Source organism: Eretmochelys imbricata, chromosome 8 (assembly GCF_965152235.1).
Source record: "Eretmochelys imbricata isolate rEreImb1 chromosome 8, rEreImb1.hap1, whole genome shotgun sequence".
Lineage (NCBI taxonomy): Eukaryota > Metazoa > Chordata > Testudines > Cheloniidae > Eretmochelys > Eretmochelys imbricata.
The window spans coordinates 52715105-52729901 of NC_135579.1; the positions used below are offsets into that span (position 1 = coordinate 52715105).

General features: G+C 54.8%; 1 protein-coding gene across 1 annotated transcript in view; it reads left to right on the top strand.

Annotated features, from left to right (window-relative positions):
- The window catches only part of QSOX1 (quiescin sulfhydryl oxidase 1), a 39669-nt gene that overhangs the window by 17310 nt on the left and 7562 nt on the right, over window positions 1-14797 (top strand). Inside the window, exons 5-10 of the mRNA XM_077825345.1 lie at window positions 2350-2440; window positions 4257-4402; window positions 6919-7053; window positions 9166-9295; window positions 13876-13998; window positions 14158-14305. Coding sequence (XP_077681471.1) covers window positions 2350-2440; window positions 4257-4402; window positions 6919-7053; window positions 9166-9295; window positions 13876-13998; window positions 14158-14305 — 773 coding nt within the window. The remainder of the gene's footprint in view (window positions 1-2349; window positions 2441-4256; window positions 4403-6918; window positions 7054-9165; window positions 9296-13875; window positions 13999-14157; window positions 14306-14797) is intronic.

Below are 14797 nucleotides of genomic sequence, written 5' to 3' on the forward strand. Positions count from 1 at the left end.
CCTGCCCTGAGACCTCTGCCGCATGTGGATGATGACTCTATTCAAGGGCCTGCCCTGGTTCAATCCCTGTCATTGTGTGGAACTGAATTCCTGCGGGTTGGGCTGGAGACTTTGCCTAGGCGATCCCAAGGAGGCTCCCGGTTACTCTCAGGACAGTAAAAAGAAAAGGAGTACTTGTGGCACCTTAGAGACTAACCAATTTATTTGAGCATGAGCTTTCGTGAGCTACAGCTCACTTCATCAGAGCATCACTTGCATCTGATGAAGTGAGCTGTAGCTCACGAAAGCTCATGCTCAAATAAATTGGTTAGTCTCTAAGGTGCCACAAGTACTCCTTTTCTTTTTGCGAATACAGACTAACACGGCTGTTACTCTGAAACCTCTCAGGACAGTGACATGCACTGCAGAGGTATGAGTAGACCGGGTGGCCTGGCGCCAGAGCGACTAACTGGAGTGACTGTGATAGTAGCAGGTGGACCAAACGAGGCAGGCCGCTGTTTAGCCAGGGATTAATGGGCACAGACATTTTGAGTTGCCTCCTCGGTAACGTTCGTGTATCTCCCCATGTGACGCGTCCAGAGCTGTCAGCGTGGGGCGGGTTCCATTACCTGCAAGGTTTTTTCCCAGGATTCGTATCTAACACAGCTGCATGTAACTACGACTCTGCTGTGGTGGCTGTTCCTATTCGTCACCGGGGGAAGGACATGCCCTGTATTGCTTGTATGGGGGAAGTGTCGGTGGCCTCTGCTGTATCGAATGAGATCTGCTGACGGCCTGGGAAGGGCAGATGAGCCCTAGTGCTGCCCACAGCAAACAGATGCCCCTTGAGTGTTTGGAGCAGGAGGCTGGGTTCTTTCCCCTGGGCTGCGCGTGTGTGGGGTAGTTGATGGTCCACGTCATGGCTGGGGGGGGAATGGCTGGTGGCACAGAGGTGCCGTGCCCACTGCTGTCCCTGGTCTTCCTCCATGTCCTTAGATCCTAAAGTTGCCCTGCAACCTGGAGTCACTGCTGCCCTCTGGCTCCTCCCTGACTGAAAGCCCTGGCTTGAGTCCTGCCCGTTTAGCGTAAGATCCAGGAGCGTTTAGCCTTACCTGCCAGACCCAGAGAGCAGCCAGGACTCTGCTGTACAGTTCAGTGCGGGGCACCCGCTGGAAAGCCCCTGTGGCTACAACCTGTTAATGCTGGTGGCAGTGGAGAAAGGTGTTAAACCAGGAGAGAGAAATGGATCTGTGAAGCCAGACAGGCAGCTTGCAGATCAGCGATGAAAAGGAAACTCCTCAGATCTGCATCTGGTGATTGCCGGGGGAAGTCTGTGAGCACACACACACACCCCTTCCAGGGGTAACCACATCCTTGCGCTCTCCTCTGTGCCTGTGAAGGGGACTGACCTGGCTCTTCCTGGGTCCGAGTCATCTGGGCTGGGCCTGGCTGGGCTGGACAAAACAAAAGGGTTTGAGCTGCACTGCCCACCAGCCATCCCCATCCACATTTCAATGGAGGAGCAGGAGGATAGCCCCTGACCAGGTGCTAGACACCACGCTGCAGGTGTCTGTCTGCCCTCTCCTCCCCACTGTCTGAGCATTCCAGGCTGCACCCCAGCAAGGCCCCCTCCTTCCAAAGATGCGTCTCTGTACCCCTGCTCTCTCCCGGCTTCAAACTCTGTGCCATGCACAGCGCTGCTCCTCGGCAAAGGTGGATTTACTGCACCTCTTGATGCTCTGTAGGCACTTATCCTCCCCCCCCCAAGTAAAAACTGCAAAGCCACAGGCAGAGTTAATCAAATGCCACAGGTGTGGATGGGGAAATGAACCCCAGCCAAACTCCAGCATTCCAACCTCATGTTCCGGCTCTCCCCACTGTCTGATGCCCCACAGGGGAAATTGGGGGTTTCATTTTAAACCCCACTGCCCAAGAGCAGGAGCGTTGGGCTCAAAGTTAGGGTTCAGGCTGTCTCTAATGTGACCCGATCTGTGTCCTGATTAAACCGGTCTGGCTCTAGTCTCAATGCTGGCTTTCACATTAGATAGGGTTCTAACCTCAAGTCCTTCCACAAACAGTCTCCCATCTCCTGTTCCTTGGCTGACCCTGGCAGATTACCATAGAGCCAGTGAAGTGAAGCAGAAAACCAGGCCGGCAAGCTCCATGTGAATTGAACAGTGGATAAGCAGAGCTGATCTCGGCCACCTACCTGGGCAACAAATCCAGCTGGGTTCAGCTGTGTGCTAGAAGGGCAAACACCCAACCCTTTGCCAAGCTGCTGTGTGCTGTGCTGGCAGGGAGCTGCTGGGGCTGGCGCATTCACCTGCTTACTCCATGTCACTGAGAATGCCTCATTGTTTTCTCCTGTAGCGTAGAGGAGATCCGTGGGTTCTTTCAGACAAACAATGTCATGTACCTGGCACTGATCTTCGAAGCGAACGACTCCTTTGTGGGAAGAGAGGTGGGCATTGTTGTTTGGTTCAGTATTTGTATTCCTGTAGCATCAGGTTGGGTGGTGGCCTGTCACCGTGCCTCAGTGGGTCACAGCTGAGGATGCCGGATTCAGGACAAACTGCTGAGAAATGGGCCAGACTCACTCCTAAACTGGTGGTTATTCTTCCATAAGATATACCAACCAGTAACAAAAGTAAACTTCTGTCTCACCACACTGGTTAACCAGAAGCCAGAAATGCAGCCTCCTTAGGTATCCCAGCCCTTGTTTCACCACCAGACACTAGGCTTTATGATGAATGGTTATTTAAAACCAGTTTAATCAACCAAAGGGTTCTTCTGATCCCAAAGGACCAGTCTCATACCCAAGTCAATTTATAAATCAGATCTTACCCAATAATCACGCTGTAGCCAAATCTTTAGTATCTAATATCTAATGGTTTATTTATAAGAGAAAAGAAAGGGGTGAGAGTAAAAATGGTCAAAGGAATCAAATACATACACTCATTGCAAAGTTCTTGGATCAGGTTTGTAGCAGGGATGGAATAAACTCTGGCTTATAAAGTCTCTGGTAACATCCAAAAGATTGGAAGGTCCTCAGTCCATTGGTTGGAATGCTTCTGTTAGTGTAAGTCCATAGTTCAGAGTAGCAAAGAGGCAAATGGGAGAGGCTACCAGGGTTATTTATACTTTCTCCCATGTGGAGGGAAAACTCTCAGTCTTAGTTTGTGGAAAAGTCCAGGCACAAGATGAAATTCAGGGTCACAGGAGCAAGTCACATGTCCTTGCATGCTTCGATGAGTCAGAGCAGCCATTACCCATATTCTGGCTGATGCATCCTCAGCTTCTTCTATGGCCTGTTGTGTGAGGCAAGTGTCCTTCAGTGGGCCATCAACTTGACTAGTCCATTCACAATGTGCTGACCAGACTGGATGTAAACTAACAACCTTGTGGGTGTTTCCACAGGAGCAAACACATTTAAAATACTGGTACATAGTCAGTATTCATAACTTCAGACACCAAAATGATACATGCATACAAACAGGATAATCATATTCAGCAAGCCATAACTTTTCCATTGACACCTCACATGACACATTTTGTACAAGATTTGTTGCAACTGTATAACAGTGGCCGCAACAATGATCTATTTTAATCCCATCATGTCACCAGGCCCCATTGTGTGCTGTATGTACATGTAGAGAAAAGATGACCCTTTCCCCAAAGAGCTTACAGTCTGAGTAGATGGGTGGAGAGGCGAGTTCTGCTTCTCGCCCTGGGCTCCTCAGGAGTTCGTATACAAAGATGTTAATTGTTCCTTGACTCTTTGTATCCCTTCCAGTTTCCATAGCCATCAAGTGCCACGCGCTGCAGTTAGGTGAGGCTAAGGCTCAAGTAGTGGTGAGCTTTCCTGTAGCCAGAACTGCATGGTCTGGCGGGTCAAGCACAGAGCTGGGAGCCAGGAATTCCTGGCATCATTCATTCAGGGAAAGTTCACCTTTTTTAACTTAGCCCTGGCTCTGCCACTGACCTGGGCCAGTCACTGAGTCTCCCTGTGACTCACCTTCCCTGTCTGTAAAATGGAGATCCTACTTCTCCACCTCTCGGGGCTGTTGTGAGGGTCAGGCCATGTTTGTACAATGGTTTGGGAGGCATAAAGTGTTCCCTCAGTGCTGTGTCCCGACTCCTGCTGGTAGAGGCTGGGGCTGGAGCAGCCATGAGCGTCCCATGCCACCCCCCAGAGGAGAGAGCCGCTGTAAGCGGGCTTGGCCCTAGGACGTTCTGTTCCATAGTTAGCCTAACCCATGGAGCGTGCTGCCTTGCAGGTGACACTGGACATGCTGCAGTACGAGAACGTCGCTGTCCGGAGAGTGCTGAGCAGCGAGGAGGAGCTCATGAAGAAGTATGGCGTGACTGCCTTCCCTTCCGGCTTCCTGCTCATCAACAATGGGACCTTCAGCCGCATCCCTGTGTGAGTCCTTCCCTGCTGCGACCCAGACGTGGTGGTGGATCCCCCTGTACCTAAGCAGTGAGAGGATGAATCCTGGCACTATGGGGCTGATGATGGAGGGAATTAGCTGCACTGAAGCTGGGAATGTGAACCTCGGTGCTTGTGCGCGGATCCCCCTACCCATGGCCCTTAGAGAGAGATCTTGTGGAGTTTGATAGGGATAAAACCCATAGGGTTTTATGGCAGCTCCTCTCCTATCCTGGCCGGAGAGTTCTGGCTCGAAATAGTCTATCGAGAGAATATTGTTCTCTGCTAAACTCCATGGGACCCTTCCCTAAGGGATGGGGTGTGAATCCTGGTGCTGGTGAGCAGATCCCACAGCGATAAGGCCAGCTCCTGTCCAGGAGCTGCCCATCGCCAAACTTCCCTGCCTGTTCTGGGCTGCTCCCCCTTGTTGAGACACTGGATGTGGCTTTGTGATGCTGTGTGTGGCTTTCCTCCCCGGACTACCCCACAAGCTACAGCTACAAACGGCTGAAAGCCCCTCTAAACTCAGCCCAGCCTGCAGGTGTCTTGCTGGCTGGGGAATACATCAGTGGACTTTGCAAATCTGGCAGGGAGTCAAGTTGTCCCTGACCTTCTCCCCGCCTCAGTCAGCCACTCCACTCCTCCCTCTTGGTTTTCTAATTGCGGAAAAGTTCATTAGGAACCAGACAATGGCTGGTTCTGAAATGCTGGCAGAGAACAATAGCACCGGGACTCAGCCCCTCTCGTGGGTTCCTGCTCCTGAATGGCACGTGTAACAGCAGCCAGATGGTGCCTTCGCACCCTCGATGGATGATTGATGTCAGGCTGGCAGTTCAGGGAAGAGTGTGGTGGGGCAAGGGGGCAAACAGACACTTGTGGCTTCCCTAGGAAGGGTCGTGGAGAGGGGTCGCTTGCCTGGGTAATAGCCAAGCAGGGAGTCTTTCCTAGTGGGAAGCATGGCATTTGCAAAGCTTGTCTGTGCTGCTTGGCATGCGGGGGACGGAGTGAGCCAGGTTGACGGGAGGAGGGCTGCTCTCTGATGATGCCAGCTTCACCCAAGAGCAGAGTCATTGTTTCCTTGCCGCGGAGCTGGTGGAGGGGAAAATTGCTTGTGACGATGCTGTCTCTCCACCATCTGCTTGCGGGCAAACATCGGGCTGTGAAAAAAGAGCGGAAAGCGATGGCTTCTCGCTGTTGGCTCTCCTGGGCTTTCCTGCCGCTGCCTCTCTCAGAGCCTGACAGCTTTGCTCATTCTGTGTGGGTTAAGTAGGGAGTCCTGCATTCCACCCCCTGCTCCCTCCATCTTGCCAAGCTGTCCTGTGAGACAGCAAAACCTCCCACAGTCCCCTGGCTGCCAGGCTGGGTTTATCCTGCACAGATCCCAGTGCATCCGTACCCTCAGCTCTCAGGTTAAAGGGCATTACTGATTCCAAGAGGGTAAAACCCACACTGGCAGAACTGGGAATTTCCCCACAGAAGGGCGAGGAAGAGGCTGCAAGGGATAGAGAGAAGCTGGGGGAATGGCTGCGTGAACTGGGGCTGCCCATCCCCATGAGAGCCATGCCCTTCCTCATGCCAGCTGGCCTGGAACGCACGCGGTGCCCAGTCAGAACCTGAGTTCTCTTCATATAGATGGTTTGGTTTCCAGTGCTCTCCCTTCCCCCCGGCCAGAGGCCCGTTAGGGACGCTCACTGCAGCCAGTGGGTCCCTAGTCTTGGCAGTCAGAGGAGGTGCTGGCTCTGCCTTGTCAGATGCTTCAGGGCACATGCTGATGGCTGTTGAGAATGTGTCTGTAGAGGTGGTGGGAGGAGCGGAGAGCAGAGACCCTGCCCTGCAGAGAGGGCAGTCCCAAGAGAGGAGTGGGGCTGTGTGGAGCAGGCTCAGGCTGATGGCAGCAGGACTGCTCCGGCTGTACGTTAGGAAGGAGACCAGGCAGGGTGCTCAGGGAGCTTGGCTGGGCCGAGCGGAGGGGCATAGCTGCGGACGGATGAAAGAGGCAAAGGGAGCAGTAGGGAGGGGCGCGTGGGCTGGGCACAGGGAGTGGGAAGCGCCAGAGGTAGCAGTTCCAGACCAAGGGGGCAAACCCCTCCCCTTCCAGGCCTGGCTTATGTGCATGTCTCTGCCCCTGTCAGGGACAGAACCTCGTCCCCTTTCTAGGCAGCTGGAGCAGGGAGCTAGTGATTCAAGCGAGGCCACTACCAGCTGGGGGCGCCCTGGGGCCACACGGCTAACTGTGCAGCTACTCTCCCACCCGAGGAGACCCCCTGGGCATGTGGGGCCTGCCGGTGTATATGGGAGTGGGGAAGCAGATGGGCACAGCGCACATTGTTACGCCAGGAACTCCACTCCCATCCCCAAGGAGATGTCTGGCCTCCTGCCTGCGTGTGACATACCTCAGGGGCGCAGGCAGCTGTGTTCGTGGTGATAGAAAGGTTAATGGGGGTGAAAAGGTGACCCCCTGTGCAAGTGGAAGAGGCTTCTATCACGTCTTCCCATTTCCTTCCCTACAGGAAAATGGAGGCGCGATCCTTCTACACCTACTTCCTACGGAGGCTGCCTGGGGTCACGCGAGGCCCCTACGCGCCGACCAGCGCGCCAGACACGCCGATCAAGTCGACCCTCACCCCGCGGAGGCCTGCAGACCGGTGAGCAGGTCCCACTCTCCTGTCTGTCCACGCACCCCCGCTCCTGTCAGTCCACGCACCCCCGCTCCATTCCCTTGGCTGAGTAAGCTCTGGGCCTCCAGCATTATGACCGGCATTGGGAACTTGATGCTTCCTGTGGGAGGCTCCAGAAGGCCTGGCTAGCAGGAGCATGTGTAGACAAGGGGAGCAGAGGGACGGGCAGTCGGAGGAGGGTAGCTTGGTAGGCGTGAAATGATGGATATGACGCCAAGGCCGGGGCAAGCAATTGGCCAAAGTGGCAGAGCCGGAGGAGCGTGGGTACCATATTGCAGTTTGGGGCAGGGGTTCGTTCATTGCTCTCAGCTGCTCCTGGATGCTCAGACAGCAACAGCTTCTTGCCATCTGGTGAGAGGGGCTGGGCCTTTCCTGCACTTTTCTGTGCAGTTGTCCCTTGGCGGTGAGATCCACGCGCTGTGCTCTGTGTGGGGTGGCACCATTCAGACACTGAAGTTAGCATGGGATGGGCCTGCTGCTTATTAATGCTGGGTCCCAAGGGCGTGTGAAGCAGCTGTGCTCCCATGGCCTGCACTGGCTGCCTTTTATGAGTGGACCTTCAGGCATTGGCCTATGAAATCCTAGAGTGTCGTCCTCACCTTCCCTTACATTACAGGGGTGATCGGTGGAGCTGACGGCCCTCTGGTTTGAAAGGGTGGGAGCTGGGGGCTGGGGCTTTCTCCAGAGGGACCTTCTGCTCTGGAACTTGCTCTTGGACGCATACCCCATTCAGCAGAGCTGAGGCCGGTCAACATCCAGGCCGTGCTGCAAGCCTCACCTGTTTTACCCTGCTGGGTGGGACTAGAGACAATGCAGTGCAGGAGAGGTGACGCAGGGCAGGGTGACTGGAGAAAGTGCTCGCAGGCCACGGTGGCAGCTTGTGATCTCGCACCCCAGGTCAGTGGAGAGCAGTGAAGAACCTGGCTCTGAGTTCAGTCATTACTGAGGTGCCGGTATGAACTGGAGATTGAATCCAGAACAAGCGGCTCTTGTCCTGGATTCCCTGGCTCTGGGGAGCATTGGCATTGGGACAGATGAAGATGATGGCCACCCAGGGATTGCTGAGACACAGGATCACCTGTGTCTGGGACAGTCTGGGGCACAGGGAAGCCAGGAGAGGGTGGAGGTGATAACCTGTCTTAGTGGGGCTCTGTAAGTAGCCAAGATGGTTCCAGGGCTCTGCTTCACTCTGCAGTAAGTTATGACCAAAGCCCAAATACTGAGGTGACTCTCCCCAGAGCCCCACAATGAGGGACAGGCTCCCTGTGCCCCAGGATGCTGCTGTTTGAGTTTAGCGTAAGGGCCTTGGCACTGGTAGGTCTGGGCTGCTGCTCCCCAGGAACTGCAGAGGGCTTATGCTTGGAGGGTGAGGCTGTGAGCTGGGTCAGCGGCAGGAAGAGATGTGGTCATGCTGCTTGCTCCTTGCCCCATCCCTTCCCCCTAGCCCACCTCGCTGGCCAGGGACGCTGGAGGTGTTCCCCTGCCCTGCTGCAGGAAGGAAGAGGTCATTGCCTTTCTCCCCCCAGAGGAGGCCTGCAGGCTCTGTGGTGGGGCGCATCCTGCTGGCGTCTGTACCGTGTTGGGGTCCTGGTGTATTCTCCCCGCCCTCCCCCCGCCCCGTTTCTATCTGCACGCTGTCCCTCCTTTGCTTTAGCTGTGGATTGGCAGGCCCTTTGCTGTTGGTGTTGCTGTGATGTGGGGACCTGAGGAGTGGTGTAAAACACAACCATTGTTGCTTCTCTTGCTGCTGCAAAATAAAGAGAGCAGGCGCCTTCAACCCTAGCCCCACTGGGGTGAGCGCCATGCGGAGGGCCCTCTGAGGACTGAATGAAGCTGGAGACTGAGTTAACCTTGGCCTCTCTGGGGATGAAGCCAGACTGCAGGTCATGACTGAATTCTGTCATCCCCTTGTGGGAGAAGGGGCCAGGACTCGCAGCTGTAATGAGAGGTCTCCTCTTCCCAGGTGGATCCTGGAGGGATACAGCTGAGGTCCCTCACTGGAGCAGGGGCGAAGGACTCCCTTTCTGCAGGCAGGCTCAGCCGGTTGTTAACGCCTTGTTTTTCTCCCCCATTCTCCAGCTCGAAGGTGTACATGGCTGACCTGGAGTCTGCGCTGCACTATGCCCTGCGGGTAGAGGTGGCCCGGTTCTCTGTCCTAACAGGAGAGCGCGTGAGAGCCCTGAAAGACTTTGTGGCAGTGCTGGCCAAGGTGAGCGCTAAGGAGTCATCAGCCAGGCAAGGCCTGGGCGGTCCATAGCCCCCTCATGCTGAAAGCAGATGCGGGGCTTTTGCTGGGGCCTCACTTGCCACTGTGGCAGTCACTGGGCCTCCCCTTCGGATGGATTGGAGGAGCGTCAGGCTGGTAATGAATCCCGCAGTGAATGAAGCTGGGCATATCCCCTCACACGCTCTGCTTGAACAGGGCTCCAGGGAAGCCTGTCTCCATGCCGTTTGCATATCCCGCATTCCAGCCTGCGTAGCAGCCCTTGTGACGATACTCTGGCTGGCTTGAGCACAGCTCTGCCTGAGCCGAACGCTAACAAACCCCCTCAGTTATGGCTGCTTGGCCCTAGTCCCTAACTCCGCTTGAGCCCTGGTTGTGAATACGGGGCCTTTGTTTAGATAAATGGGAAATAGGAATTGCATCGTCCCTGGGCTGGGCATGAAAATTATATGTGCCCTTCCCAAACCTTCGCTGGTGACGTGGCCAATCACATTGAGCCTAGACATGAACCACACCTTTGGAAACCCCATCCACCCATGCTCAGCCATTCACCGTAGCCACTTCCCCCTGAACCTCCGGCAAGATGGCACCTCTGTGGCTGGTTCTTCCCCCCACCCACCTTGATGCAACTTCTTTCCTCCTGCTCCCACCTCTACCTTAAGCATCTGCATTGGCTGCACCGGTAAATACACACACAGCAATGCCCTCTGCAGTGAGTGGCTTTGAAGTGTCATGGGACCTCAGCTTTGCTATGGCAGATATGTGGCTTGCTGGCCGTATATTGTCTCCTATACAATCCTCCAGAACTTACCTTTGGAAATCCTCTTCCACAGGATGAAAGAACTCTCCTCACGTGGGATGCAATACGATTGTGGTAGCAAGGGACCACTAAGGACCTCTTCTAAATGTGCAGTCTCCATCTGGACTCCTTGGGCTTGCACATGAGTCCATTTCCTTTGGAAACTTGGGTTTGATTTGAAACACTGGAAAGGGTTCCAAAAATAGTTGCCGGAATAATTCAGGGTCTAGAAGATGTGCCTTATAGTGAGAGACGTAAGCTCAGTCTTAGTTTCTCCATGAGAGGGCTGAGAGGTGACTTGATCATGTCTAAAACAGGGGTGGGCAAACTTATTGGCCTGAGGGCCACATCTGGGTGGGAACATTGCATGCAGGGCCATGAATGTAGGACTGGGGCAGGGAGTTGGGGTGCAGGAGGGGGTGCAGAGTGTGGGAGGGGCTCAAGGCTGGAGGTTGAGGTGCAGCCCGGCGCCACTTACCTCGAGTGGCTCCGGAGTGGCAGCGGTGTGCAGCAGGGCTAAGGAAGGCTCCCTGACTTCTGGATGTGGCCAGCATGTCCAGTAGTGGCTCCTGGGGGTGGGGTGGGGCAGGCGGCTCTGTCATGCGCTGCCCTTGCCTGCGGGTACCACCCTCAAAGCACCCATTGGCTGCAGTTCCCTGTTCCTGGCCAATGGGAGCTGCAGGGGGCGGTGCCTGCAGGTGATGGCAGCGCACCGAACCCTTCTCCCCCGACCCAGGGGCCGCAGGGACGTGGTGCCGGCTGTTTCTGGGAGTGGCATGGGGCCAGGGCAGACAGGGAGCCTGCCTTAGCCCCGCTGCACCAGAGGGCTGGCAATCCCGCGAGCCGGATTGCAAGCCCTGATGGTCCAAATCTGGTCCGTGGGCCGTGGTTTGCCCTCCCCTGGTCTAAAAGATGAAGAAGCATAGGCGCCGAGTTTCTAATCTGCAGGGGGATGCTCCCCCTGGCTCCACCCAGGCCCTACCCCCACTCCACCCCTTCCCACAAGGCCCCATCCCCACCCTGCTTCTTTCCACCCCACCCCTCCTCTTCTCTGCCTCTTCCTGCCCCACCAAGTTCCTCCCCTGGTGCTCTGTGCCCTCACTCCTCCCCCCAGCACCTCCTGATGTCACAAAACAGCTGATCTGTTGTAGGCACTGGAAGGGAGGGGGAAGCATTGATCGGCAGGGTCCCGCGGCGGGCAGGAGGCACTGGGAGAGGTGCTGGTAGTGGGGCTGCCAGTGAGTGCTCAGCACCCGCCATTTTTTTCCCGTGGGTGCTCCAGCCCCAGAGTTAGTGCCTATCTGAGGAAGACATTTCTGATCATAGATGGTTCTTTAATGAAGCAGAAAAAGGGCTGACGAGATCCAATGGTCAGAAACTAAACACATGCAGACTGGAAATGAAGGTGATTCACCACTGGAACATCTTATCTGGGAACAGGGTAGATTCCCCATCACTTTGAAGCCTTTAAATCGAGACTGGATGTGTTTCTAAAGGAGAAGCTCTAGCTCAAACTCAAGTTCCGGGCTTGATGCAGAGATTACTGGGTGTGGTTCTGTGGCCAGCGCTATGCAGGAGGTCAGATAAATGGTTGTAATGGTCCCTTGTTGCCTTAAAATCTATTCATCTAAATGTGGGTCACTAGTGCAATGAGTCTTGGGTTCTCAGCTTAGACCCTTATTACTTTTTCCCTAATTGCCCAGCTGCTGCCTGATTAACAAAACTGGCAGGCTGTGCCTGTGAAGGGACCAGAAGTTAGACTAGCAGGGGATGGTGCGGGGCAGGACTGAGGTGCATTGGAAGGAGTGTGTCAGGAGGGCAGGACGAGAATAGCCAGTGGCCATGTGAGTCAGGCCTGAGGTGCTTTGGCATGGCTGTGCTGAAGCCTGCTTAACACCTAGCCTGCTTGCGGCCTGGCTTTAGCTGTTGCTCTCAGTCTCCCTCATTTTCCTGAGCACGGAAGGTTTTGTTAAATGAATACCCCACCCTGCCACCTTCCCATTCAAAATACAATCCCCCAGGAGAGTGCAGGCTGTGTTCAACCCTCAGACAGCTGAAAGGCGGTTGTGTGTGTGTGTGTGTCGGGGGTGCGGGGGTTGCTACACCAGTCCCCCAGGCTCTGAAAGCTTCAGGGGACCAGTCTATACTGTGAAATGCATTTGGTGTCAGGCAGCTCTGGTAATGTCAGCTCCAGATTAGGAGACAAAGCTGTTCAGATGCAGGGAACAGAGTCCAAGACTGAAATAGCACAAGGAACCCAGTTCACCAACTTCCCTCCCTCCTTCCCTCCCTGCAAAGCTCAGAGATGTTGGGGGCGGGGGATGGGAATGGGGTGGATGTGGATGGGATGTGGGTGGGGAGGGGAAGAGGAGTGTGTGTGAGTGAGTGAGTGAAGGTATAGATGGGGAGGGGAATTGGTGTGTGTGTGTGGATGGAATGGGATGCGGGTGTGGATGGGGAGGGGAATGGAATGGGGTGTGGGTGCATGGGGAGGGGAATGGGGTGTGGGTGTGTGTGGATGGAATGGGGTGTGGGTGCGAGGGAAGGGGAATCGGTGTGTGGGTAGGGAGGGGAATGGGTGTGTGTGGAGGTATAGATGGGGAGGGGAATGATTCTCTTGCAACCTCTCTCCCTTCTGCCTCCTCCTCTGGTGATTGGGTGTGTACCATAGTCTAGAGGAAACAGTTTTGTGCTCAGTGCAAGGTGATCTTTCAGATTTAGGCCACTAGACGGAGCAATGTCACCAGGATTCCCACATTCCTGACAGTTGCAGGGAATTTTCCTTCTCTGCATGTCCAGACTCTGATCCTTAAATCTCACGTTTCCCAAAGACGGGTAGGCCTGCGGGGAGAGAAGCCTTTATTTTAAAACGGGTCACCTGCTAAACTTCACCCCAAGTCTCCAGTATCCCACAGGAGCCTTTGAAAGGAGATTGGGGGTGGGGCTCCCCATCAGAAATGTCAGTTCCCTGTGTTTATTTATTGTCTAGCATAACGGGATGTCCATGGAGGCTAGACCCTTTTTCTTTCATGCCCCCTGCACTTTCCTGGGTCCCCCGCTCCTGGTTTTACCCACCTACACTGTCTCCTCTCTTTGTGTTTGTCCCTGAGGTGGGTCTCCCCACCCTCCCTCCCCACCACTCGCTCCCCCCCCCCCCCCCCCGAAGCGCTTGCGGTTTTAAAGTGCTGATACTAATCGGATTTGTGTTGACTTATTGTCAAAGTAGCTTTTCGTGTTCCTCGGAGACTATTTGGAGTTACGATCGAGATTTGGATCTTGGCTCTTGGCCCACAGGGCTGACTTATTCACAATGGTGGCAGCTTGAATACAAATGAAAGGGCTTCCCAGTGCTGGCTGCTTGGATTGTTGCGGGGGGAGGCTTCATACCAAGCTGGACAGCCTGAGACTAGCGTAGCTGTGAGCTCCCCACAACCAGTGCACCTGCACCATTCCCTGTAGTGATGACTGCTGGGAGAGGCTGGCATTGCAGTCGCCGAGAGTTGTCCACAATCCAGGTCTTGCCCCATTTCCCACCTGGGAGAGGCTAGCGAAGGGCATATTGGAACATGATAGTATTGCTAAAAACCTGACTGTATCGCTGTAGGATGATTTGTGTCCTATTAGCCTGCATGCTCAGTAAAGGTCTCAAAATGTCCCTTGGAATCAAAGCAGAAATGTCTCTCGCGCCTGGGTTCACGTCAGCCATAATGGGTAGCAAGGCTTTTGTCGTTAAATGTATTTCCTCCTCTCTCTGTTCTTGCCGCAGTATTTTCCTGGCCGCCCCTTTGTCCAGAACTTCCTGCGCTCTGTGGACAGGTGGCTGAGGAACATGAGAGTATCAAGGATTCCCTACAGTGCCTTGGAGCGGGTCTTGACCAACAGAAAAGAGGTGGGTCACTTAGAGATGATTTCCCTTTAGCCCTGCGGCATGTGCACGTGTTTGCTTTCCCCTATCCTTTTCTCTCAGTCCCCTTCTGCTCTCCCTCCTCTGCCCTCCCGTGTTAGCCCTGAGGTTTACTCTTTGTCTGCCTGTCTCTCTCCCCATCAGGGTCAAGCCCCGGAAGTGCTGTCGAACAACATGACATGGGTGGGTTGCCAGGGAAGCAAACCTCATTTCCGAGGCTACCCCTGCTCCCTCTGGACCCTCTTCCACCTCCTGACAGTGCAGGCGACTAGGTACCGCAGGCTGGGCACAGGTAAACAGGTGACCCTGTGCATGTCCCACTTTGAATGTGCCGGATGATCTAGCTCTTGACCATAGAGAGAGGGGTATGGGAATCACCATGATAGCTCCCCTTGGCTGTAGCTCGGAATTTCCGGGAGCTGCTGCTCCATGGGATGGGGAGAGGGTAGGTAGGCTTAGGCCAGAAAGCTGAAGGCAGTCCTGGGGTTTTAGAAGGGTTGTACTCCCTGGTTGGGAAAGCCCTTCCGTCCATCCCCTGTAGCCAGGATGTCGGTAAGCCCCAGACTAGGTGGCCCATTGTAATGCCCCAATCTCCTCTCACCCCACCTTGCATGTCTAGCGCCTGTATCTAAAGCCTGTATCTTGTGGCTTGCTGGATCCCCCCAGCAGGAACCTTCTGCTGCTCTCATGTCAGGTGGCTGGCTGCCGCTTCTCCCACGCGTGGGTCAGAGTGCTGAGCTTCCCAGCCGGCTAAGGGGGTCGTGCTCCCTTGTGGAATCTTAGC